General features: G+C 46.3%; 1 protein-coding gene across 2 annotated transcripts in view; it reads right to left on the bottom strand.

Annotated features, from left to right (window-relative positions):
* The window catches only part of NALF1 (NALCN channel auxiliary factor 1), a 578,493-nt gene that overhangs the window by 24,149 nt on the left and 527,321 nt on the right, over window positions 1-27,023 (bottom strand). For both annotated transcript variants that reach the window (XM_020911362.2, XM_020911363.2), the window contains exon 2: window positions 3,430-3,601. In XM_020911362.2, the coding sequence (XP_020767021.1) occupies window positions 3,430-3,601 (172 nt within the window). The remainder of the gene's footprint in view (window positions 1-3,429; window positions 3,602-27,023) is intronic.

Raw genomic sequence — 27,023 nt, 5'->3', positions numbered from 1 at the left:
CGGGGTTGGGGACAGGGGGGTCTCAGGTTATATGAGGCCGACTGGAGAATGAGGAAAAAGACTCCCATTACTGGACTAGCTTGAGTCTAATTCTGCCTGAGCACAGAAGACGCTTTATTCAAAATGCATAAAGGTGGGTGAGATGATTCTGCTTTCACTCCAAATTTACCTAAAAGGTGAATTCTTTGTATCTTCATATCTATCTGTAAGAGATTATGTGACAAAGTTTGGGAACACATTTATATGCAAAATACATGCAAAAGTCTCTTTATGTATTATATATGTGTATAAAGAGACTTTATATGCAAAAGACTCAGTAGTTTCCTTACCAATGCAAGCGGCCACTGGGCTCCGGGGTGGGGTCTTCCTGGTGGGCCCTGAGAGCGCCCTTCTACCCAGAAGGAGACATTCTGGGGGCCCCAGTGTCTGGGACCCTGGTCAGTAGGGACATAGAAGCAAGTGGTTCTCATTAGCAGAAATCTGTGTCTTGTTCAGGCCCAGCAACAAAGAACTGGACCATAAAGAAGGCTGAGCACCGAAGAATTGATGCTTTTGAACTGTGGTGCTGGAGAAGACTCTTGAGAGTCCCTTGGACAGCAAGGAGATCAAACCAGTCCGTCCTAAAGGAGATCAGTCCTGAATATTGATGGTGAAGCTCCAGTACTTTGGCCACCTGGTGGAAAGAGCCACCTCACTGGAAAAGACCCTGATGTTGGAGATAGAAAGGACAGGGAAGCCTGGCATGCTGCAGGCCATGGTAGAGTCAGACGTGACAGCGACTGAACGACAAAGAAGCAACAAAACTCGGGAGGCCTCTGTGACACAAAGTGGGAAAGGATGACTGCCAGTGATCCGGACACATAAGAATTCTTCCAGGAGGCCAGGGTCACAGCTTAGAAAAGAAGACCAATCTGAAAGTTAGTACATTTTCATCCAAAAAATGTTACAGGACTTGGGGGCAAAATGCCTTCAAAATTTTATTCTATACATTTTTTAGAAGTAAGAAAAAAAAAAAAAAAAACAAGCTGAACTGACAGTGGGGAAAGAAGAGGCTGGTTCCCAAAGATTCAGTGATGAGATTCTCCCAGGAACCTCCCAAAGTTGGTGACATTTTCCCCGGACCTGAGGAACGACAGCTCTCTCTTTCCCTGTCTGTGTTCCTTGATGATGCAGATGAAACATCTGACTTCCAAAAACTCAAAGGTAATTAAAAAATATAAGACAGACTTTCTGCACACGTTGTGCAGAAAGAGATTAAATTCCACGTGAAGCTTTCTAGTGGCCTTAGAAGTACGCGAGGAACACTGAAGTCCGGGTTTCAGATTCACACCGACAGAGAAGAGGCCAGGAAGCAGGGGACAGAGACAGATGCCTGCCCCTTGGCCTGAGGCTGCTGTTAGCTCTGAGAAGCTGGTCAAGCTGCTGACCTTCTGGAGGGAAAAAGCTACATGTGTATGCATGAACAAGAGTGCCACCTCCACATGGAATTCCAGACGTTTCTCAGAAGTCTTAAAATCACGGACACCTCATTGGCACCAAAGTCAAGAGATGAAGGCTTTATCTTGATGACCCTTTGTTGAAAATGTTATATAGAAATCAAATGACTGAATAGCCTGTGACTGGTGAACTCTGGCTACGGTTCAATGGAAGGAGGTGTTACCACCTTTCTCTGTTTCCCCGTCCCTTTCGTTCTTGGTCCTCCCAGCAGAGAGGAGCTGTGTGAAAAGTGATCTCAGCACCAAACAAGTGGCGCGACATAAACAACTAGCCAATCCCCTCACATTCCTCGGGTACCGCGTCACCGACCCTCGGGTACCGGGTCGGCGACCCACGGATGCCGCATCCGTGACACATCTCACGCTCCCAGCCCCGTTGGGAATCCTCGAGCCAGACGCGCCTGGGGGCTGCTTCGCTCCCTAGTTCACTACTGAGAAGACGGCGGCTCAGAGGGGATGCAGCGTAGAGACAGAAGGAAAGCCCACCTCTCTTCACCTCCGTCCAGATGATTTTCCCACAGGTCTGGGCAGCATAGCCGTCCTCCCGTGGGTAGGCAGGTCCTCAGGGCAGAGCCTCGCTGGACCGTCTCTTGAAAGCTCATCACAACAGCGCGGCTAGAGGATGGGCATGGAGCTAAATGCTCGAGAAAGAATCCGGGAAAGTCTCACTTATCAGAACTTGAAAACTCAATGCCACAACTCGAGCCGTCCAGTTACGAGGACATCGCAGAGCGCTTTTTGAGAGGAAACGGATCGACAGCTCTGACGGTTAACTCACGGCGACTGAGTGGATCGTACTCACCCGTCTGCTCAACATTTATCTTAAAAAGCAACCTCCTCTTCTCCTTTACATCTTATTCTATGCCTAAATTGTGTCAAGCTTATAAATATCCAGAAACTGAACGCTGCTACTGGTGTTCTGCCCAGTCTGAGTCATTTGATGAAAGAAGAAAACATCATCAATGGGAAATACGAAATAAAATTGCTCCTAGTCCTTAGTATTTGATTCTTATGTACACACACACACACACACACACACACACGTAACTTAAATGAGCATTTCTTTATATTCTTGGTATATAAACACACACACACACACACACACACTTATTTAAGTATATACTTGGGCTTCCCTGGTAGCTCAGATAGTGAAGAATCTGTCTGCACTGCAGGAGACACAGGTTCAATCCCTGAATTGGAAAGATCCCCTGGAGGAGGAAACGGCAACCCACTTCAGTATTCTTGCCTGGAGAATCCCATGGACAGAGGAGCCTGGTGGGCTACAGTCCATGGGGTCGCTAAGAGTTGGACACAGCTGAGCAACTTTCACAAGTATATACTTAAATACTTATACTTATTTAAGCTAAGTAAATAAGCATTTATTTATTAGCATCTTTTTTGGTCAGAAAATTTCACAGGCTCTAGGGGCAAAATGACTTCAGAATTTATTCTGCACATTTGTGAGAAGAAAGAAAAAGAACAGAAGTGCAACAGATTGTTGGGGAAAGAAGAAATGGATTCCCAAATATTCAGTGATGGCATTCTGACCTCAACTGATTGCTGGTTTGAAGAAGAAATGTAATTTTACTGGCCTTCTCTCCTCATCTGTTCTCAGGTTAATACAGAGATATGGCAGGTGGAACCCAACCATCTCTAAGTCAAATTGGAACAAATCTAATGTTGGCTGACATGTTGCCAGGTTACCCTTTTACGAACGTAATGATGGTGGTCACAGACAGACAAGACAGTGCGTAGCATTTCCGAGTCAGTTTCGGGTCCCTTGGGGGGGGGTCTGTGAAGGAAAGCATGAAACAGTCCTGGCCGAACCTTCAGGGCTTCGTGGGTAGGAATAGGAGACCCCCAGGCAAACAAGCCCCAGGTGCCAAGGCGAGCCCACCGCCTGTGCTGGGTGCCCGCCCGCCCAGCGCCCTACCCGTGCAGATGAAGCTGGAGAGGCCCCCGTAGACGACTTCGTCGTTGTCGGGCAGTATGAACGGACACCGCGTCTGCACCTCCAAACAGTATTGCTTGCAAGGGATCGTCTTTCTGCAGTTCAGCTGCGCGACTTCAAAGTACTGGGAACATAGCCAGGCTTTGTAGACAATCTGAAAAAGAGAAGAATCAGAAATAGGGTGGGATGGCAACAGTTCTGACCAACGGAGGACATGCTGTCCTGGGAGAAGCATGCTGGGGCCTCGAGCGGCTCCTAAGAAGTTGCGTACTTGGAGAAAGCCTATGACACGAGGCCAGCTGCAGGCGATGTCTTAGCAGCAGCGAAACACTTTAGGGAGCCCTTTGGGGGACGCGACAGGTGATGGGGGCGTTCGAGTGTCAGGGGTGCACGTGCTAAGCCGCTACAGTCGTGTCCGACTCTTTGTGGCCCCGTGGACTATAGCCCCCCCGGGCTCCTCTGTCCATGGGATTCTCCAGGCAGGAACACTGGAGAGGGTTGCCCTGCCCTCCTCCCGGGGATCTTCCCAACCCAGGGATCCTACCCACATCTTACGTCTCCTGCATTGGCAGGTGGGTTCTTTACCACTAGCGCCACGTGGGAAGCCCCAACTCAAGTAAAAAACTGTGAAATTGAGCAGGATCTGAAGTTTTCAAAATCCAGTGAGAGACAAGAAAGGAAACACCCGTATGGATCCACTGGGGTTATTACTGCAGGTGCGAGGTGCTGGGCCTGGCAGCTGTTCAGGCCCTTGGTCGTGTCTGACTCTTCGACCCCAAGGACTGTGGCACGCCAGGCCTCCCTGTCCATCACCAACTCCCTGGAGTCTGCCCAAGTTCATGTCCATTGCATCGGTGATGCCATTTCTTTTACATGGGGAAATTTTTTTTTTTATAAAAGGACACACACAAAAAATGTTCTGTTTTGTTTGTAAAAAGGTGATGCTTTTTTGAACTGTGGTGTTGGAGAAGACTCGAGAGTCCCTTGGACTGCAAGGAGATTCAACCAGTCCACCCTAAAGGAAATCGGTCCTGAATATTCATTGGAAGGACTGATGCTGAAGCTGAAACTCCAGTACACTGGCCACCTGATGCAAAGAACTGACTCACTGGAAAAGACCCTGATGCTGGGAAAGATTGAAGGCGGGAGGAGAAGGGGATGACAGAGGATGAGATGGTTGGATGGCATCACCGACTCAATGGGCATGAGTCTGAGTAAACTCCAGGAGTTGGTGATGGACACGGATGCCTAGCGTTTTGCAGTCCATGGGGTCGCAGAGAGTCGGAGCCACTGAACTGAACTAAACTGATGCTTTTTTGTATAAAAGGACAAGAGCCCGGCAGACGCCAGCTATTCCCGCCATAGACACTAGGTGGCGCTGAGTCCCCGGCAACCAGGATGTGCTGGTTTGAGCTTGAACTCCAAGGCCCTGGGCGGACAGCGGTGGGCTCTCCGTCCGAAAGCCAGGAAACACCCAGCCTAAATCAGATGGCTTACACTCGTGCCGTGATGAGGAGCACGAGTTAAGACCGCTCCTGAGATCTTGGACCTTCAGCCTCTGTGATCAGCACGAATATTTGATAAGCATTTGCTTAACTTAACGACATGTGAAAGAGCTATGATCTCATCTAACCCTCTGTCTTTGATAGGTATTTCAGAAAACAAATGCTGAAAAAAAAAAAAAAAAACCCAGGCTTTTCTGTAATATAAGGGAACCAACTGAACCTAGGTCTCAATAAAACGATGACAAAGTAAGTATCCCACCATAGCCACGGCTGTGACTCAGGTATTTCCCTGATGTTTGGTTCTATTCTTCTGTTTTTAGGGTTAATACTATTCAGGTAAGATTTTGCTACCTATGTCCTACCTGGAAAAGTGGGTGGTTTGCCGTTAAATGTACACTGAGAGATCATAAACACCGAACCATAATAGCAAGAATAATAGGAAGTGTGTATCACACTCTGGTCTAAGCAACTGACATACATTTTTTTCCCACATCTAATTCTCAGCACATGCATTAGCACAGGGATAATAATTAGCAATAGGAATAAGTGGACAACCCAGAATCCAAACAGAATCTAGGTAACTCTCTTGCCAATATCCTGTAAGGAGGAATCGTGTCAGGAAAAGGAGAGAAAAATAAATGGCTCTGAGACACTTTCCAATGCTCCCCTTTAAGAATTTTTTGAGGGACGGGCATTGAGAAAGTAGGTGTTTTGTGGTGGCACAAAACCAGAGAAACAAAACAACCCTGAATATTCATTGGAAGGACTGATGCTGAAGCTGAAGATCCAATACTTTGGCCTCCTGATGCGAAGAACCGACTCATTGGAAAAGACCCTGATTCTGGGAGGGATTGGGGGCAGGAGAAGGGGACGACAGAGGATGAGATGGTGGGATGGCATCACCGACTCAATGGACATGAGTTTGAGTGAACTCCAGGATGGGTGATGGACAGGGAGCCCTTGGGGCTGCAAAAAGTCGGACGGGACTCAGAAGCCCATGATGAACAATGAATACACTTGTCTTCCTTCATAAGAACGCCCAGTATGAGGAAGGCCAGAAATCTTTTTTGTAATGGCTTCGCCTTCTCCTACAGAGTGACATACTGGATCATCACTTTTCTTGGTGTCACTGAAGAGTGTAAATGGTTCTAGGATGCTAAAGAATAATTTGCGGAAGGAACAAAAATAGAGTAAAGGTCTTCTGGTGATAAACGGGCGGTTAAACTACTTTTAACCCCCTTCTCCTGGAGGGTTTGTACGTCCTCTCTCCCCGGAAGCAGTTTCGTTGCTAGGTAACTATGCTCCCGGAGGATAGCCCCCCCCACCCCCTGCCCTCCCGCCGCACGCTCCCCACCTTGGAAATCTCGACTGAGTGTACCACTTGGCCTGACAGCGCCCGTCCTGCAGGCAACAGGAAATATGCCCCAGTTACAGTCCAGAAAAAAGGAACAGACAAACTAGACTGCTAAAGTGGCCTGCATAAGGACATTTGCACTTAAACAGTTGCATACCAGTTTTCTTTTTTTCTCCCAGAGCATTTTCTCATTTGTTATTTTCCCCCATGAAACCCTTGAGACAGTTTTGGGAAATATTGTACAAATAAAGAACCCGATTACAGAGAGATTATCCTAGCAACTGCATGGAGTTCAGCCCAGCACTCCCTTCCCGGGCCCCAGGGCAGCTGGGGCGCTGCTGAGAAGTGGAAAGTGAAGATGACAGGCAGGGGCTGGGTCTCTGGAGTCCCCGAGGGGAGGAGGGCAGTTTAGGGGGGAAGGTCCTATGGAACGCCCAGCTGAGCCCCTCATTTTCAAGTGAGAAGAGGGGCTGGGAAAGATCACAGTTGACGGCAACCCCCCAATCTCTGCCCTCCTGGGCGGTGTTCTAATAACTCAGCACATTATTGGGGGAGGCATCCACTGATCCAGTCAAAACCTGTTTTGTTTTTCTTTTTTTGCAAGTCACTTCATCCCAGACCCACACTTTCTTATGGTCCCTTGAAACTCTGCGCTGGGGGCTGTAATGAGCACCCCTGCCCACCCCGCACCTCTGGCTGATCCCCGGTCTTCTCTGTACGAGCATCACTTTATACATCCCCTCGGTTACTGGGGCCTATTGGATGGTGCGAGGTGGGGTGGGGACCCCAGGGAACTGTGGTCTACTTGACTCTTGCACCAGACTCTTGATGAATTTACTGATTAGTTTTTAAAAGATGATTCTCAGTTTTCATAAAAAGTTCTGGCTGTAACTGGCTGGAGGCAGAACATGGTTGGGAGGAAATCCCCGGAGATGGCTGAGTCAAGAGGCCTCTGTTCCCCGATGGTGGGAAGTGAGGTTAAGCCTCGGACTCTGGGAGGGGGCGCTTTATGTGGGTAGCAGGAGGAGCCTGAAACATCCACCATTCTGCTCACCAACTCTTGTATCACAGCTTTCAGCCTTGTCCTTAGACGTGATGTCAACGCGCGCCAGGTCCTGATTCTGGGAGGTCCCAGCGACCTGGGCTCATCTCCTGGAGCGCCTGTCACAAAACGCCCAAGACTCGGATTTTTCCCCATGGGGCTTAGATTCTCACTTAAGTATACTTGTCTCGGTCCTCTTAAATCTATATCCATGTTTTAGAGCAAGGGAACCAATTTATATTGCAAATACATGTTAGCAGGCTGAAAAAAAACAATGCCGGTTACAGTTTTTCCTTATGAAGAAAAATGTCAGGTATTGAAAGGGGTCATCCTCCTCACCTTAGAGGAAGGCCGCTTTCTCCCCCTTTCCCGTGAGCGTTGCTAAGGGCTGGCCGCTTTCTCCCCCTTCCCGTGAGCGTTGCTAAGGGCTGGCTCTTTCTCCATGGGGACCTTGTGTTGGTGCATTTTATGAGCTCCTTTGCCGTCAGCTCTCATGTGTGAGGGGCCTGTGTTGTAAGCGTGCAGGGTGGGTGCGGGGGGGTGGGGGGGAATAATTGGCTATGCAAGCAATAGTCTGTCACGGTGACGGCCTCCGGCTAATGCACTTTGATGCACCAGGCATGTTGTTACAATTCTAAGTGGAGGAGGAAGTCAGATACATCTTCACGTTCACATATCTGAACGTCTTTCGTCTAAATCTGTGTCAGTGTCTGGCTAAAGCACAGGCTGCACCCAGAAACTGGGAAGACTGCTGTGCTTTAAGAGGAAAACAAAAAAACAAACCCTGCCTGCAGGTCGAGCCAAGTCCTCCTCCTCTGAGACTGCTTAGAGACGGGCAGCCTAAGGAGACAGGCTCCTTGATCCGCCGGAGATTCAGAGTGTCAACGAGCACACCTCGTCCTGCCGGATCTTGGCTCCATCTCTGAAATAAAATGCTAATGCCTCCCTGTTTTCTCTCGGTGACCCACTTTGCGGATCCTGTTATGACACTTGGTCTAATCCCCTGAACTTCAGAACGACAGCCCTTGCTTCCCGGCGCCGTCCTAGGTTTGAGAGCCCGCCCCGTCTGTTCTCACCCCCGCCCAGAGCCCTGGGCGCTGGGCCTTCAGGGGAGGGCATGGGTAAGGGATGAAAAGGCAGAGCTGGCCTGGCCCGTCTGCCCATCAGGGGTGGTACCTGGAGGCCCACAGACCCTCAACGGGCAGTGATGACAAGAGGCGAATCCACTCTGGGCTTCCTGGATGAGAGGATGTGCCCAATCGGTGATGATCTCGGTAATGAAGGAAACCAGAGAGGATCGGCAGTGTCTCCAGCACCGCCTGGGGGACACAGGGCCAGCCTGGCGGCTTCTTTCCCTCCTTCCACCATCAATATACGCCCTGCGTTGTCTGAGACAATGCCGTCCTGGCCACATTTTATCTCGTCTCCCCATCTCACTATGGTTTGGCGTCAGCCGGAACCACGGTCCGGAGATTTGCTCCAGGCTCTAAGCAACCTGGCCTCTGTGACGACAAACCCAGCTGCTTTAAAATGGGCTATTTTCTTATTTTCCCTCTTGGCAGCAATGATTGACGCTGATTAATAAACTATTTCTTGAAATGCCGGCCCCCTGATTATGAGAATCCTATCCATCCTGGGCTTCTTCCTCCTCCGCCAGTCACTACATCATTGGTTGATTTGCTGTAACTGTTGTTTCCCCAAGTGTCGGCGTGCCCTGGGCTTCTGTTCTGAACTTTCTAATGCACGGTCTTTCAGGTAAATCGCCCACTCTCAGGACTCAGCTGCGGTCTCTGTATTTCCAGGGCACCCCTTTCTCCCTCTCTCTCAGCAGCTCTGTCTACAAGCTGCGTTCTGCGTGTCTGTGTCCACGCTCTTTAGCACTTCAGCCTCTGCCAGTCCGGAGTGGAATTCCGCGTCTGCTCCTCAGAGAGAAACGGGATGTGAGAAATCTGGGGGTCACCCAGCCCCTTCTGCTCTCCCCCACAGCCACCTTGCCCAGGCTCTTTGGCCCAGGGCCTGCGAGCCTGCTTCCGAGTACCAGGTCTGCAAACCTCGGGATTTCGGTTGCCACTGTTGCTCCAGCCACTCCGCTTGCCCGCCCAGCGACGCGGCAGCCACGGACAGGTCCCTGCGCTGCAGTCCTACGCTCCCCTCCGAGCTGGTCCCCGCCCGGCAGTCAGGGCCGCCACGGTGAAGCCCATCCGGTGGCATCAGCGCTCCACTTTACCTCACCCGGAGCCGCTCTGTGGCCCTGGAGGGGAAGTTCAAACTCCCTAACTGCACTCGGAGCTTTGCGACCTTGCCCAGCTGAGCGCCGCAGCCTCGGACCCGCCCCCAGCCCCCCGCGGCTGTGGAGGGTGATGCGCAGGGTCGCTGATGCGCCTCGTCCCCTGAGACCCGGCGCAGCTCCGGCACTCAGCCCTCAGCCTGGGCGGCTCCTACCCGTCCCGCGTGATCCTCTGTGAGCCTTCCTGACCCCGATCTTAAGCCCACGCCTCTGGAGCTCCGGGAATGCTCTCCTCCTGTGGACTCACACTAAAGGTGACGCACACTGCTCGCCTGCCTCCCTCTTTAGGCTCCCATAATGGGACCTTGTGCGCACTTACGCTTTCTTGGCGCTCCGGGTGTACCTGGGAGAAATTGACCATCTACAGAGTTCTTATTGGAAACTCACACCATGGCCTTCAGATACGCTGTGTGTGTGTGTGTGTGTGTGTGTGCGTGCGTGCGTGTGTGTGTGTGTGTGCGCGCGCGCGCGCCCGCGTGCCCTTATTCGTTCAGTCATGTCTGACTCTTTGCGACCCCATGGACTTCAGCCCGCCAGGCTCCTGTGTCCATGGGCTTCTCCAGGCGAGAACACTGGAGTGGGTTGCCATGCCCTTCTCCAGGGGATCTCCCCGACCCAGGGATCGAACCTGGGTCTCCTGCATGCAGGCGGATCGTTTACTGTCTGAGCCGCCAGGGAAGCCTCCAGCTGGGCACTGGACTGCCTGGCTATTTGGTCCGTGTGGGCCAGTCCGTGTGACTCTGAGACCCTGCGGAGCACGGACTCAGACTGTGAACTCTGATGTGCTTCCAAGGTATTGAGTCCTATGGATCCCTTCAGAGGTATCAGCAAACTCCCTTATGGGAGGACAAATAAAGCCTATGGAAATAAACAGTAAAAAGCCTACTTCATGAGTTGAGTCTCTCCTTCCAAGCAGATGCCGTGGTTTGGGCGCTCAGAAACAACACAGGGCGGGGTTGCAAGCAGGGGAGGGTTTCCGCACAAAAGGGAGGCAGGAGGTGGTCCAGAGAGCAGGGCTCGGGAGGCATGCAGAGCTCCGAGTGTGGGGGGGTGGGACGGGGAGGGAGGTGGGGGGGGGGTTCAGGATGGGGAAAACAGGTAAATCCATGGCTGATTCATATCAATGTATGGCAAAAACACTACAATCTTAAAAAAAAAAGGAATTTGCTCTGAACCTATCATCTGAGATGGATGAGTTGCTCTGGCTGGGGTTACAGCAAGAAGTGTCTGGAAGTCAGATTACACTAGCTCATCCCTTTCCAAAATCACTGTATGGCATTTCCAAAATGAATGTTCATAATGACAGAAGTGGGAGAAGTGAAAACTCATGTTGGTGACCAAGCTGTCAGGAGCTCTGCCGTGGGCATCGAAGAGGAAGGTCAGGCAGCAAAAACCCAGCGATGAGTGATGCGAGCGCAAGGCCAGGGAGTATTTGGAAAAACACCTGATCCTGGAGTTGCTGAACCATCACACCAGCACCTTCCTCTTTATCCAACTGGGAAAACCAAGAGCGTATTTAATACCTATTCAGGGACGGCTGAGAATTGCCAAAATATCAGGCAAGGCTTTCCCTTTCTTTACAGACAGCTATAACATTGCAGCTGCGTTCGCGGTGATGGACTCCTTGTGTGAAGGTGCCGTGTCACTTTACACGGAACAGAGAGGCCCTTGAAATCCTGGGGCTTGGACCACAGATGGAGCTTTAAAGATGAGGCATGTGGCGTAACTTTGGAAAAATTCAGGCGTGAAGTGAACAAGAGGACACAGGAAATATGCTCAGCATTTTAATAACACTGTAGGTCCAAGATAGTAAACGAGTCTATTGAAAAATAAAAAAAAAAAGGAAAGAAGTCCTTTAATGACACTTCTGCGTGTCAGCCATGGGTGGACATAACAGCAGCTTTCTCAGCAGCCTTTTCTAGGGTCAGGGAAGGAAGGGGACAAATGACAGCTTCTGCCGTAGACTGTCAGCCAGTCAACACCTTGAAAATGCGGCAGTATTATGTCCCATGGTCCTCTAGATATACCACGTATTTAACGAGGTCTTTGTTAACTCCCATCAAAGTGGCAATGATCCCATTAGAATTTATAGCTTTAAAAAGACAGCAAGGAAACACTTCAACATAAATTCAGTTTGGAGCTTCATACTGAAGTGAGTTGAGAATGTTGAAATGGATTTAAAAAGTTGGGAAATCAACTTTTTGAAGAAGGAAATGGAGGTAAGTCTGTAGATAAATCTGAGACTAGCCTTAAGCATGGCAAGTATAATGCATTCATCAAGGAAATGGGAGTTAGTACAACAGACTCTCCTTATTCTATAGGACTTGCATAGGAATTCACGGAGCAGTTGATTAATGAATGTTATAACCCAGAGTCTAGAGTATGTCTAGAAAATATCAATGCATTCAGTAGAACTATTATAGGTAACCCAGTACACTAACTAAAAAAAGGCAGATGCATTCTTCTTTTTTTTCATAAAACTAAATAGAATGGGACTCACTGTAACTCCTTCACTTAATGGAAACATACAACAAAGCTCTAAAGAAAATCAAGGCATAACTGTATCACAGAGCCCAAAGTAAAATATGGAAAACTTGCAGTAATAAAGTAAAGTGAGCTATCTAACAATCCGATCATTTTACATAGCCTTGGCCTATAATACTAGAGTATAAAATGCCCAGGGTATACATCTAAGTTTTCTACTTCTCTGCCAAATTGTCAAGACATTTCTGATGAATAATACATGGTAACAAATCCTTTACAGTATCAGAGGCATGTGCTATGCTACGCTAAGTTGCTTCAGTCACGTCCAACTCTTTGAGACTCCATGGACTGTAGCCTGCCAGGCTTCTCTGTCCATGGGATTCTCCAGGCAAGGATACTGGAGTGGGTTGCCATTTCCTTCTCCAGGGGATCTTCCCAACTCAGGGATCGAACTCACATCTCTTACATCTCCTGCACTGGCAGACGGGCTCCCACTCGAGACATCTGGGAAGCCCATTAGAGGCACAAAGGTTGTTGATTAAAACAATAATATCGTCTTTGCCCCTCCGTTGAATGGACACTGCGTTCTTTATTTTTCCCATGGGTGGGAAGCAGCACTTCCGTCCTTTGTCATCACGTCCAAGCTCAGCAGCTCTCACTGTGGTTTTCTGCTTTGTTCTGGCAGGCCCTGTTCTGTGGACCAGGGACAGAGAGATGACAGCTCCTTACAGAGACGAAGATGCCCACGCCAGTGTCTTAGGGGTGCAGAGGTGTGGCGCGTCACGTGACCCTTGAGACTAGCCGTTCACTTACACCTGGTCTTTAGATAACAGGATGACAGCCAGCTAAGTGCCAGCGAGCCTGTCAGAACTTAGAGCTTTAAAGAGTGACAGAGTGAGCCCTCCACAACTCTCATCAGAATAGAGCTGCAGCCTGTTATCACAACGTGGGGGGAGCCAGCTGATGGTTTACTTGAGTTAACTTTTGTTGGAGTGCAGATGCTTTACATTGCTGGGCGAGCTTTGTTGTGCAGCAAAGTGGGTCAGCCACCCATCTGGGTCCTTCCCCGTCAGGCCACCGCAGAGCACGGAGTAGGGCTCCCTGTGCCACACAGTAGGTGTGCGTTAGTTACCTATTTCCTGCACAGCATCCACCCTGTACGTGCTGGGAGGCCGCAGCTGACACAGGAGCTAACTGGTTGCTTCCAGCCTTGGCTTCAAAGGTGTCCTGCAACCCATCTCTTAATCCACATCTATTTATTGAGAGTCACCTATTGGCCTGGCCGTAGGGAATTCCCACCAGGGGTGGAGGGCGGCTGGGAAGCGTCGTGATAAGACACTTTCCCTGGCAGCAAGCATAGCATTGTTAAAGAAAATCAGGCGCGACACTGTGGACAGCAGGCGCTTTGGTTTGGAGAAAGCGGCGATGAGTGATGCCTAATCCTCAGCCTTTCCTGACGGGGGTCTTTCCCCCACCTTGGCTGCTGACTGATCAGGGCAGCGGGTTAGTTGAAGGCTGGATCGGCTGCGGCAATTTCTTAAGGAAGCCAAGAGTGAAGTCTGCCGCATCGATCGACTCTTCTCTCCACAAATGATCTCCGTGTACCAGGCAATGCTATTTGGTAGCATTTCACTCACAGTGGAACTTCTTTTAAAACTGGAGCCAATCCTCTTAAACCCTGCCACTGCTTTATCAACTAAGTTGATGCAAGATTTTAAGTCTTCTGTTGTCATTTCAACAATCTTCAGAGCACCTTCACCAGGAATAGTTTCTGGATCATGAAACTACTTTCCTTGCTCACCCATAAGAAGCAGCTACTCATCCTTCCAAGTCTGATCATGAGGTTGTAACAGTTCAGTTGCATCTTCAGGCTCCACTTCTAATTCTAGTTTTCTTGCTGTTTCCACCACATCTGTAGTTACTTCCACCACTGATGTCTTGAATCCCTCAAAGTCATCCATGAGGGTTGGAATTGATTTCTTCCAAACTTCTGTTGATGTTGACATTTTTATTTTCCCCATGAATCACAACATGTTCTTAATGACACCTAGAGAGATGAGTCCTTTCCAGAAGTTTTTACATTGACTTTGCCCAGATCTATCAGAGGAATCACTATCTAGGGCAGTGATAGCCCTACAAAATGAATTTCTTAAATAAGGGGGCTTGAAAATTGAAGTTTCTCCTTGATTTACAGGCTGCAGAATAGATGTTGTGTTAAAAGGCGTGAAAGCAACATGAATCGTTGTCCAGTCCCATCAGAGTTCTCCATCAGGTGCATTATGAATGAGTAGCATTATTTTGAAAGGAATATTTTTTTTTTTTCTGTGCATTGGGTCTCAAGAGTGAGTTTAAAATAGTAAACCATGTTGCCAATAGATGTGCTGACATCCAGGCTTTTGCATTCCATTAATAGAGCACAGGAAGTGTTCAGTTCAGTTCAGTCGCTCAGTCGTGTCCGACTCTTTCTGACCCCATGGACTGCAGCATGCCAGGCCTCCTTGTCTATCACCCACGCCTGGAGCTTATTCAAACTCATGTCCATTGAGTCAATGATGCCATCCAACCATCTCACCCTCTGTCATCCCCTTCTCCTCCTGTTCTCAATCTTTCCCAGCATCAGGGTCTTTTCCAATGAGTCAGTTCTTTGCATCAGGTGGCCAAAGTACTGGAGTTTTAGCTTCAGCATCAGTCCTTCCAATGAACACCCAGGACTGATGTCCTTTAGGATGGACTGGTTGGATCTCCTTGCAGTCCAAGGGACTCTCAAGAGTCTTCTCCAACACCACAGTCCAAAAGCCTCAGTTCTTCGGTGCTCAGCTTTCTTTATATAGTCCAACTCTCACATCCATACATGACTACTGGAAAAACCATAGCTTTGTTTAGACAGACCTTTGTTGGCAAAGTAATGTCTCTGGTTTTTAATATGCTGTCTAGGTTAGTCATAGCTTTTCTTTCAAGGAGCAAGCGTTTTTTAAATTTCATGACTGCAGTCACCATCTGCAGTGATTTTGGAGCCCCCCAAAATAAAGTCTCTCACTGTTTCCATTATTTTCCCAGGAAGGGTAGTTCGGCATAATTCTTAAGGGTCATAGCGTTTTCAAAATGATAAATGAGCATTAACTTCAATGCGAAGCCACCAGCTACATTGGTCCCTGACAAGAGGGGCAGCCTGTCCTTTGAAGCTTTGAAGCAAGGAATTGACTTCTCCTCTCCAGCTATGGAAGTGCTAGATACCTATAGGTGTCTTCCTATAGAAGGTTGTTTTGTCTACATTGAAAATCTGTTGTTTAGTGCAACCACCTTAATAAATACTCTCAGCAAGACCTTCTGGAAATACTGCAGCTTCTACATGAGCATTTTCTGCTCCATCGTGAGGTTCTGTGTTACGGCCACCTCTTCTTTCCCATCGTGAACCAACACCTTCTGCAGCTTTCAGCCTTTCCTCTGAAGCTTCCTCACTCTCTCAGCCTTTGCACAGTTGCAAAGAGCTGGGGCCTTGCTCCAGAAGAGGCTTTGGTTTTACGGGAATGTTGCAGCCGGTCTGACCTCTCTAGACCACTAAATCTTTCTCCACATCAGCAGTAAGGCTGTTTCACAGTCTTATCATTGGTGTGTCTGCTGGAGGAGCATTTTTAATTTCCTTTGAGAACTTTCCCTTTAACATCCACAGCCTGCCTAGCCGTTTGGCACAAGAGGCCTAGGATTCAGCCTGTCTCAGCTTTCGATGTGCCTTCCTCACTTAAGCTTAATTATTTCTAGGTTTTGATTTACAGTGAGAGACATGTGACTCTTCCTTTCATCTGAACACTTAGAAGCCATTTTAGGGTTATTAAGTGGCCTAATTTCAGTATTGTTGTGCTTCAAGTGAGACCTGAGAAGACGAAGAGAGAGCCAGGGAACGGCCGGTCAGTGGCGCAGTCAGAACACGTGCAAACTGGGTCAGTTAATTTGTTCATTTTATACGGCAGGGACTGTGGGTCCCCGAAACAGTTATGATAATAACATCAAAGGTCACTGATCATAGATCGCCGTAACAAGTATCATAGTAATGAAAAATTATTAGACTTACCAACATGTGATAGATGCTGTTGGAAAAATGGTGCCAACAGACCTGACAGACCAGGGCTGCCACAAACATTCAATTCGTAAAAAAACACTAAAAGGAAGCAAGTGCCGTAAAACCGAGGTATGCTGCACTCAGCTCCTCACCGAGGTATCAAAGCCTTGCCTACATCAGGTGAGTGCTTGTTCCAGTTTCATGAGGTGAAAATTACGACTCAGAGAATTTCATCAATGCCCCAGGCCCACAGGCAGAGAATACAGCAGAGCCTGGTTGAGCTCAGGCCACCTTACCTTGCACTCCCACCCTGAACAAAATGTCTCTGTTGTACCCCACAGACCTCCGGTGTAAAAAAACATTAACTTCTGAGAGTTCATGGAGGTTGCTCCTGGGTCTTCTGGGGATAGGCGTTGGAGATTTGAACATTTTTAGTGCTTTGCATTTTGTTTCATGTCAAGAAGATACTTTAGCAACTGCTATGCATTTCCCTCTATAGTGAAAGATTTTCAATACAGCGAAGGATGTTTGTGATTTTATTAACACATGCTCGTAACTCCAGGCACCGGTGACATGAGTAATGCTGTTGTTAATGAGAAAAGAGTCAGGATTATGTCTGCAAACAACTGTGCTGTGTGCACAGTCATGTGGATCCATTGCTTGTCACTAAAATTAACAGCCACCACCAACCAGATCAAGAAGTTGCTTTTCCTAGTCCTGGCCCTAAATCCTGCTCTCTCTTTCTCTATTTCTCATGTGAACATTTATTTGACTATTAAATTATGTAGAACGAACACCAAAATTATTTATCTTTGAAACTGCACTTGATAAACATTTTCACTATGTCCATTTAAAATCTGAATATATTTCCCTTTCATAAATATTTATTTATAAAGTGTTCTGACACACACACAGACACAGACATATACACACACAGACATACACACACAGATGTACACATGGACACACATACACACAGACACACACACTTCTTTACAGTTGGCCAGATTTCATGATCTCATCAAGGAAAAAATATCTCCTGCCCTTCCTGTTACAGTGGACTTAGAACTGAGCTATTCCTTACAAGTGAAAAATAAAAACACCTGACTACTTCCCACAGCCAGGCACCCTCCTTATGTTTTTTCCCTCTGGGTAGAATTATGACTCCAAGAGCCTTTAGAACATTTAGTTCCCTTCATGAAGGTTGTTTTCTTGAGGGTCAGTGAGTGGGGCGGAGGACAATTTACCAGAGCAAATGCCTTCGTTTAAACACACACCGAGGCCGACTGGAGGGGAGACGCTGGGTGGGAAAGATCAGAAAGCAGTGCTATTTGTGTAATATCAAGTCCAGAAATCAGGAAATCCTGTCAAAATTATAGTTCGATTTTGTTCCTTAGAATTTAACATGTTCTTCATTGTTTAAAGTCAGTTTCAGCCAGAAAATGTATGCTGGTACAAGAGTGAAACAAGGTAAATTGCATATTTATTGGAATTCGTTAACATTTAGATGGAAATTGCTTCTGTTCAGTGAAAAATTATCCAATAACCTGTTTCCTTCACATAATTCACATGTGAGAGGTCATTCATTCACAGTGGAATAAGGTGAGTAGGTGACAAAACATAAGGTCCTAATGGTTGAATTTCAAAGTCCAACAAGTTTCCTGACATCTCAGAACTGCTGTAAAATTTGAAGAAATATAAGTTATGACCAACCTAGACAGCATATTAAAAAGCAGAGACATTACTTTGCCAACAAAGGTCCATCTAGTCAAGGCTATGGTTTTTCCAGTGGTCATGTATGGATGTGAGATTTGGACTATAAAGAAAGCTGAGTGTTGAAGAATTGATGCTTTTGGACTGTGGTGTTGGAGAAGACTCTTGAGAGTCCCTTGGACTGCAAGGAGATCCAACCAGTCCATCCTAAGGAAAATCAGTCCTGGGTGTTCATTGGAAGGACTGATGCTGAAGCTGAAACTCCAATACTTTGGCCACCTGATGCAAAGGGCTGACTCATTTGAAAAGGCCCTGATGCTGGGAGGGATTGGGGGCAGGAGGAGAAGGGGATGGCAGAGGATGAGATGGTTGGATGGCATCACCAACTCGATGGACATGGGTTTGGGTGGACTCCGGGAGTTGGTGATGGACAGGGAGGCCTGGCGTGCTGCGATCCATGGGGTTGCAAAGAGTCGGACACGACTGAGCGACTGAACTGAAGTGAATGATAATTATAGCAAATTGGTGATTTCAAATCTTATAAAAACAGCATCTTATGAAAAACGAAGTTGATAAACACTGACACTTACACAGCACTTGTTTGTGCTCAGTCACTCAGGTTTGTCTGACTCTTTGCAACCCACTAAGGCTTCTCTGGTGGCTCAGATGGGAAAGTGTCTGTCTGCAATGGGGGAGACCCGGGTTCAATCCCTGGGTTGGGAAGATCCCCTGGAGAAGGAAATGGCAACCCACTCCAATATCCTTGCCTGGAAAATCCCATGGACAGAGGAGCCTGGTAGGCTACAGTCCACAGGGTCGCAAAGAGTCGAACACAACTGAGCGACTTCACTTTCACTTTTGCAACCCACTGGACTGTAGCCCACCAGGCTCCTCTGTCCATGGGATTCTCCAGGCAAGAACACTGGAGTGGTTGCCATGTCCTTCTCCAGGGGACCTTTCCGACCCAGAGATGGAACCCGGTCTCCTGCAGCTCCTGCACTGGATGCAGATTCTTTACTGCTGAGTCATGTGTATACCAGAAGCTGTTGATAAAAGTATTACTTGATTCTCTCAAGAAACCCCCCAGAATAAATAGCGGTATTTATCCATTTTTTCTAAACAGAAGTGAAAAAATGAGGCCCAGAAAGCTAACTCCCCAACTGAAGTGAGCAAGTTAAGCCAAGGGGCCAGAACTCACACACAGGCTGGCTATTTTCAACCCCTCTGCACCCAGCCAATTAGCTGTGAGACCTCTGTGATGACTGCTAGATATTCTATATTCTCAAAAGCACGTGGTCCATTCATCACTGTATTTGTTGTATGTAAACATTCTTGTGTTACATCATTTCAGGATATTTCTTTTCGGCCAAATAAAACGTGTAGATGGAGCAGGCCAGCATACCATCAGAACAGGGTAGAAAATTATCTGAGGTTGTATATCATTCATCATCAAGGGTTCTCTTTCTGTTTGAGTCGAAGCTCCAGTCCCTCTCTATAAATCTTCCATTTTACAAATCACAGATGCTGGGTACTTCCACATAGACCATCACTTGTGGCAACATTTTCTCCCAATATTTCCTGTAGAAAAAGAGTAACTGTCTTTCCCTCTAGCAAGCAATGCAGTTGCTCCCAAATCCTGCAGTTCTGACTGGCTGTGAATCAGGCTACACCTGCTTTTGCCTTAATTTCTCCTTAGAGGCTGGTAGTGTTGAGGCAGTCTGTCACAGACTAGACCCTTCATTAGAGCTGCACTTTATCTGATATTTGTAGAGGTGCTGGAGAAGACTCTTGAGCCCCTCGGACTATAAGGAGATCAAACCAGTCCATCCTAAAGGAAATCAACCCTGAATGTTCATTGGAAGGACTGATGCTGAAGCCGAAGCTCCAATACTTTGGCCACCTGATGCGAAGAGCCAACTCATTGGAAAAGAGCCTGATGCTGGGAAAGACTGAGGGCAGGAGAAGTGGGTGACAGAGGATGAGATGGTTGGATGGCATCACCGACTCGATGGACCTGAGTCTGATCAAACTCCAGGAGATGGTGAAGGACAGGGCAGCCTGGTGCATTGCCATCCATGGGGTCACAAAGCATGGGACACAACTTAGTGACAGAACAACTCTACGTCTAGCACTGTGCCTTGATCTATGAAGAATTACTTAATGGGTTAATTGTCGCAGCTAGAAATGTTCAAGACACAAGGAGTGTGAAAAATCCTTCCAAGAAAGATGTTTGGGAAACACCATGCCTGCCGAGAACGTTTAAACATCATTATGAAAGAATTTGGGCCTTCTGATCAAATAGTCTTGATGGCCACTCTAAGTTAAAATTTGAGCATATTGTTTTTTTGAAATGTCTTCTCCATAACATCATTCAAGTTTGCATAGTACTGGTGATTTTTACGTCTTCATAGACAAGAGTGTAGGTATAATTGAAACAATCAACATTCCCCCCACAGCCAATACATGCAAGATTTACATGATGAGATTGACAACGGAATGGAAAAGAATACCTAATGGAGAGATAAGAGCCCTTCAAGTGACAAGGATCTGAGAGAAGCTGTGAGCAGTGTCACTTATCACTTGTGATGGGTTGAAGAAGTGCATTTATTTGCACTTAGATTACTTATTTGAGCTTCAGTTAGTAATTCCAACTTCACAGGGTTTTAGGAAGGATAAAAGAATCGTATATATGTGAGGAAACATAAAATACAATAAAATATAATAAGATTTTGCTAATGTTATGTGTTGGCAAAGACAGCTATTTCATAATGTAAGCTCTTAATGTATAACACACTGGCAGAAAGAATGGGCTGCCTTTTTTTATTGAACACTAACTTGATCATTCTACCAATATCTACAAAGCATTATATGACAGGCCTGGGCCAGATATATTGGGAAAAAGGAGTGGTACCGTTGTTGATCAACCTGTATTTAGTTTGGTTAATTTGGCTAAAGAGTTATATCAATGAAGATTAATCTCCAAGAAGGTTAATGGCAGCTACAATCTATTATTGAGCTTCCCGGGTGGCTAGTGGTAATAAAAGCCCACCTGCCAATGCAGGAGACAGAGGGGACGTGGGTTTGATCCCTGAGCCAAGACCCCCTAGAATAGGAAACAGCAACCCACTCCAGGATTCTTGCCTGGGAAATCCCATGGACAGAGGAGCCTGGCGGGCTGCAGCCCATGGGGTCTCAAAGAATCGAAAAAAAAAAAAAAAAGAAAGAAAAAGAGTTGGTCACAAATGAGCGCACACACACAACGAGCAACTATATTATGGGAAAGTCATCTAAAATCAATACCCATCACGAGGGTGGGACCGTGCGCTGCTGGAGAAGGCCCTCTGTGCCTGGGGACAGGGCACTGTCATCCTGTTGCCCTGGTGATAAAGACAGTGTGGGATCCTTTCTCTTGCTGGGGGACGCACAACACCGGCAGCATAATTGGGTACTCAAAGTCTGTTTGCATTTGAAAAGTGCTTTATGTAACTGTTATTATGCATCCTGGGAGGCCTTTAGCTCAGCTGCTAACCTCTGCATCACACAGTTCAGGAGAGCAGCACGCGAATGAGCCCACGGAGGCTTTGGAGCGCGTGAGAAAGCTGGGGGAAGGCTTGTTTACCAGGGAGAGCAAAGCTTCCCCAGAAAAGGCAGCAGACTGGACCGGTGAACGTCTACAGTTTTATTCCTGGTGTTAAATCAATTCCCCTCGCTGCACCCCGACTCTGGGAGCAGAGATCATTAAGAACACATTCAAGTGCTTAATTAGGTTTTGAAGGAGGTTTCTCCATTAACATTAATTAAAGTCTCCCTGGGCTCCAGGAAGCTCATTTGCCAGGTAGGGGTTTTCCAGGGTCAATCATCTTCCTGTTGCTGCCTCAGCAAAACCATCTTTACTGCCTCAGATTCCAAACTGAGCTCCAAGTCCATGCAAGACGGAAGGGAAAGCAAAGGAGCACGGTCCCTCTCGGTGACAGAGATTAGGATCGTGATAGGGAAGGCTTTCTGCTTAAGATTTCGCCCTTGAGAAGGAAGCTACTGATGGTTACCCTGAAAGACTGCGTTGTTGCTAACGACCTGGGGCTAACCCATCTTGGAGAAATGTTAAAGTGAAAGTGAAAGTCGCTCAGTCCTGTCCGACTCTTTGCAACTCCATGGACTATACAGTCCATGGAATTCTCCAGGCCAGAATACTGGAGTGGGTGGCCTTTTCCTTCTCCAGGGGATCTTCCCAACCCAAGGATCGAAACCAGGTCTCCTGCATTGCAGGTGAATTCTTTGTCAGCTGAGCCACAAGGGAAGCCCAAGAATACTGGAGTGGGTAGCCTATCCCTTCTCCAGGGGATCTTCCTGACCCACAAACCGAACCAGGGTCTCCTGCATTGCAGGCGGATTCTAGAAGCAGCCTTCTATTTCTATGGATAGAAAAAATTTTTCATGAGTATGTTAATTTTATTAGGTTGAGCCCTAATTGAGCCAAATTTATTGAGTCTGGTATTCAACTATTTTGATCTATAAAAACGGCAACTTCATATGGTTCACTCTAATAAACTAGAAAATCTAGATTTATATGAAGAAGAACTCCACCATAGCACCAAATCTTTTTTTTTCTCTTCTTCATCTCTATATGCCCTTGAATTTCAAAAGCTTTTCTGTATCTATGTCTGTGGACGACAAGCACAAAATAAGGTCAGCAACTTTATCTTTGGTTGCCTGTTGGGGTGAAAAAGCCTTTCAGTCCTTTTTTGTGTGAATATATTGACATTTTTGTATTGACTTCCATAGGTCCGTGTGTCTTCTCTTTTGGGTATTATTTATTTATTTATTTTTGCCCTTCAGTGTGGAAGGAACTGTAGGATGAAGTAGGAAAATTACAAACTTTAAGATGATAAATATTTATTGCATGCCTAGTGGGTATTGAGAGAAATACAAAGGAGACACAAGGAAGAAAAATGAAAGGGGACTAGAGAAAGAGATAAGAACGGGGTGAAAGAGACAGATGCCAGCCAGGCTGGGGAGTGGAGGAAAAGAACCGTTGAGGGCACCTTAATACTGAGACCCCGTGATGGCTATGGGTAGTCCTACATTCAAGGGTCTGAAATTTACCAAGTGAAAGCTAAGTAGCATGCATTTTGAAATGGGAAATTGGCAAATACAGTTTCTATAAAAATATTTGCCCAGGGCAGTGTAAAGAGGGGATTACAAGAATGAATATGAGATCTAAGGCTGTCCATCCAATATAAAAATAATCTTTCAATAAGAATCTCCATATTCCCTCGGTTATTTGCATATTTTTATCTGTACTAGTCAACTGTCTTCTCCCATCTGAATGATCTTAAATGTTACATAGGTATAATTTGCTGGAAAATAGTGGTCCAGATTGTGGCTTTCTTAATGGCTCGCATGATCAGTGTTTTTTTCCCATTTATCTGAATAATGTTTCTCACTCATCAGTGATGAAAGGACAAAAGCACTTTCCTGGGCCGGATGCAGAGTAGTCAGAGGCCGAAAACCCCAGGCAAGGACACCGTGCGTAGTTCCCAGAAAACTCGTAGCAAATAGGATAAAAGGGACCTATGTTTTCTGAGACTTGCTCTTTTTTCAGTTATTGTTCTAGAGGCTTTATACACTGTGGGTGATAGCATCCTCTGTAGAATTCCATTTAGTAGGTACTCTTGTACCCCATCTTCAGAGATGAAGGCACTGGGACCAAGAGAGGTTAAGTAACTTGCCTGAGATCACACGGGTAGCTGGTGCTGAAGCAAGACTTTGACCGCGCCCCCCCCCCAAAAAAAAGACTTTGACCCAAAACAGACCAGCTTCAGAGCCTGTGTGTTTCTCTGCCCTGATAACGCTGCTTCTCATTTAGAGAGTGTTGTAAGTCCACAGGGAAGCTTTTTAGTTAACAACAAACATATAACAACTAAAACAGTTGAGAAAAGGTCTGCTTTAATTCTGCATTTTGAATAAGTATAAATAGAAAGATAGAGGTTCATCTCCATGTCATATTTGGAAACCTCAAATCAAGAAGATTGAGTTGACCAGGAGGAAACATGGAAATAGCACAGGGAAAGATGAGACACTGTGATAAAGTCAGGACACAGCTAAAACCCAAGGCAGGAGGGTTTCCCAGTCATCTACAGCTCGTCTTATTGTCTCTTTCGAGTGAGAAAAGACGACAAGTTAAAACAAGATGTATTTGTAGTCCGCCGTATCTGAAAACAATGAACCATTTAGAAGAAAGTAGAAAGTGTACAGCATCCATAATCCATAGCGTGGGCCCACAAATTCTCAATTCAGTTCAGTCTTCAACAGATCTTGAGATAAAGGGCCTTATTGGGTAGTCACATGCATAACTGAGTGGAAAATACCTCCAACAGGCAATTGCAGCCAAAATTTAGGGGCACAAAAAAGGACAAAAATACCCATCAGTGGTTTGCTTACAGAGTTCCGAAGGCGTGTTTTTGTCTGGCTGTGTCTGCTGCATGTTACATAAGTGGATCTCGGGCAGCAAAAGCAGAACAACAATCAATACGACTAAATCGAATTCAGTGCCTAAACAACCACGTCCACCACCACACAAGGGCAGAGGGACAGGGTGAGGGAGCGGGGGAAGGCACCCATTAACACACACGCAGAGTGATGTTTACTTCCAACACACACCATCAAACAGCGAAGGGAACAACAATCTTATCATTCCATATTAAAAAAAAAAAAGCATGGAAGAATTGTAGAATCATAGTCCTCACTTTAGAAACTACTGCATCCAACAATCTACCTAATGAAAGAGTCATTTCCTCTGCATCTTTTTTTTTCTTAAAAGTCTTTGTGTAAAAATTATTTGTCATCCAAAAATCCGTACTTTTTTTTTTAACAGTGAAAGGAAAATTGACTGCAGCGGTATTTCAAAATGTGACAAATCGGATAATCATAATTGGGAAAAGTTTAATTCATCAAATGTGCATCAGACAACTAGCAAATCACTTTTAAAAGTTGTTATTCAGTCTCAAACTAAATGAAGAAAGACACAATGATTAAGAATATAGGCTATTGGTAAGATGTCAAAAAATAAGAGTTACAATATAACACTATACATGATATAACACATTATCTCACTGTACCACATGAGTTTTTTCTATTATTGCATTCCTTTTACTAGTCATTTGAATTATGAAATTATTAGATGAATTATATGAGAAACAGGACAGTACTAGAAATAAAGAAGTATGTTGCTGAAAAATCTTTAATTTTCCAGTGCTATATACATAGTGTATGGTATCCAGTATTCTGAGTCTCAGACAAGAAATTAGACATTAGGGGCTTTGTTATCTTTTCAGTGGAGCAAGCACAATTCAATGGAACTTCATGTGTGTTCTGGTTTTAAAGAGGCATAAATTGACATGCTCTTTCAAACACACTCTATCTTTCCTTCTTATCTTTTTTAAAGAAAGCGAGTTTGCACCTGGTCGAAATCTAATGAAAAAGAAGACTTTGCCCGAGCTTTGGTGAGCCCCTTCTTGCATTAGGGGAACCTGGTGACTTTCTGCATCTTCAGACCCTAGACAGCACCACCTGCCCAGCAGAGTCTGTGCCAGCCGTGACCTGATTATCCTTTCACAAGGGGTAACGTGTCCTTGAGGTGGCAGGATGCTGTGTTCTCTGCTTTAATGAGGATGCCATTTTTATAAACATCAAAGCCTGGCTGGACAGCCAGCCCGGCGGGGCTCAGAGGTGCCGACTGCCGGCCCTGTGCTCAGCAGCCATCGGTCACGTGGAAAAGAGGCAGGACAGGCTCCCTCGAGTCACCTGCTCTCCTTTGCAAGGGCTGCGTGGCCTTGGGAAGAGCCATCCCAAGTGACTGCCCCCGAGTCCCTGCCACTGTGTCCAGATAGCAACTTGGCAAAAAAAAAAAAAAAAAAAAGAAAAATTAAGCTCTCTATTCATCTGCTTTAAAATTTTAAATGGTTTGCAACATGGTTATTCTTAAGAACTGGCCTGTGATAAATCTGTTTTGGGCAATTACTGATTGACAGTCACCAGCGGGACAGACTGACACCCAGAAACCCTTCATACAACTTTAGAAAGAGCCGATGACTCGATGACCCTAATGCCAGGAGGCCTCCCCCTTGTCTCCACTTCTTTCATCCCAAAGATACTCTTATCCAAGGAATCTCCACTCAGCCTTCTTCTGAATGTGGAAGATTGAAATGTCCATGCCTGATAGGATCATAGTGCAACAGTCAATTAAAGACCGACATATACAGAAAAGTAAAGTGAAAAAAGGCAAGTGTTAAAAATGGAACCACAAGTCTCCACTGAACTGTGCTTTCTACATTTAATACAGAAGAGTGGCCCTAATGTCCAATTTCTCATTTGAGACTCAAAGTACTGGATACAATACTTTAGTTCACAGCACTGGAAAATTAAAGATTTTTCAGCAACATGCTTCTTTATTTCTATCACTGTTCTATCCTCATGTAATCTGTAGAGTAAGTTTACCAGAAATCAGTAAGCAATATTCATTGTTGAAGTGTACTACCCTCCTATCCCATCACTTCATGGGAAATAGATGGGAAAACAGTGGAAGCAGTGTCAGACTTTATTTTGGGGGGCTCCAAAATCACTGTAGATAGTGATTGCAGCCATGAAATTAAAAGATGCTTACTTCTTGGAAGGGAAGTTATGACCAACCTAGACAGCATATTAAAAAGCAGAGATATTACTTTGCAACAAAGGTCTGTCTAGTCAAGGCTCTGGTTTTTCCAGTGGTCATGTATGGATGTGAGAGATGGACTGTGAAGAAAGCTGAGTGCCGAAAAATTGATGCTTTTGTTCTGTGGTTTTGGAGAAGACTCTTGAGAGTCCCTTGGACTGCAAGGAGATCCAACCAGTCCATCCTGAAGATCAGTCCTAGGTGTCCATTGGAAGGACTGATGCTGAAGCTGAAACTCCAATACTTCGGCCACCTCATGTGAAGAGTTGACTCATTGGAAAAGACCCTGATGCTGGGAGGGATTGGGGGCAGGAGGAGAGGGGGGTGACAGAGGATGAGATGGCTGGATGGCATCATGCATTCTATGGGCATGAGTTTGAGTAAACTCCGGGAGTTGGTGATGGACAGGGAGGCCTGGCGTGCT

This window comes from Odocoileus virginianus, chromosome 8 (assembly GCF_023699985.2).
Source record: "Odocoileus virginianus isolate 20LAN1187 ecotype Illinois chromosome 8, Ovbor_1.2, whole genome shotgun sequence".
NCBI lineage: Eukaryota > Metazoa > Chordata > Mammalia > Artiodactyla > Cervidae > Odocoileus > Odocoileus virginianus.
This window is presented reverse-complemented; position numbering and strand designations above follow the sequence as displayed.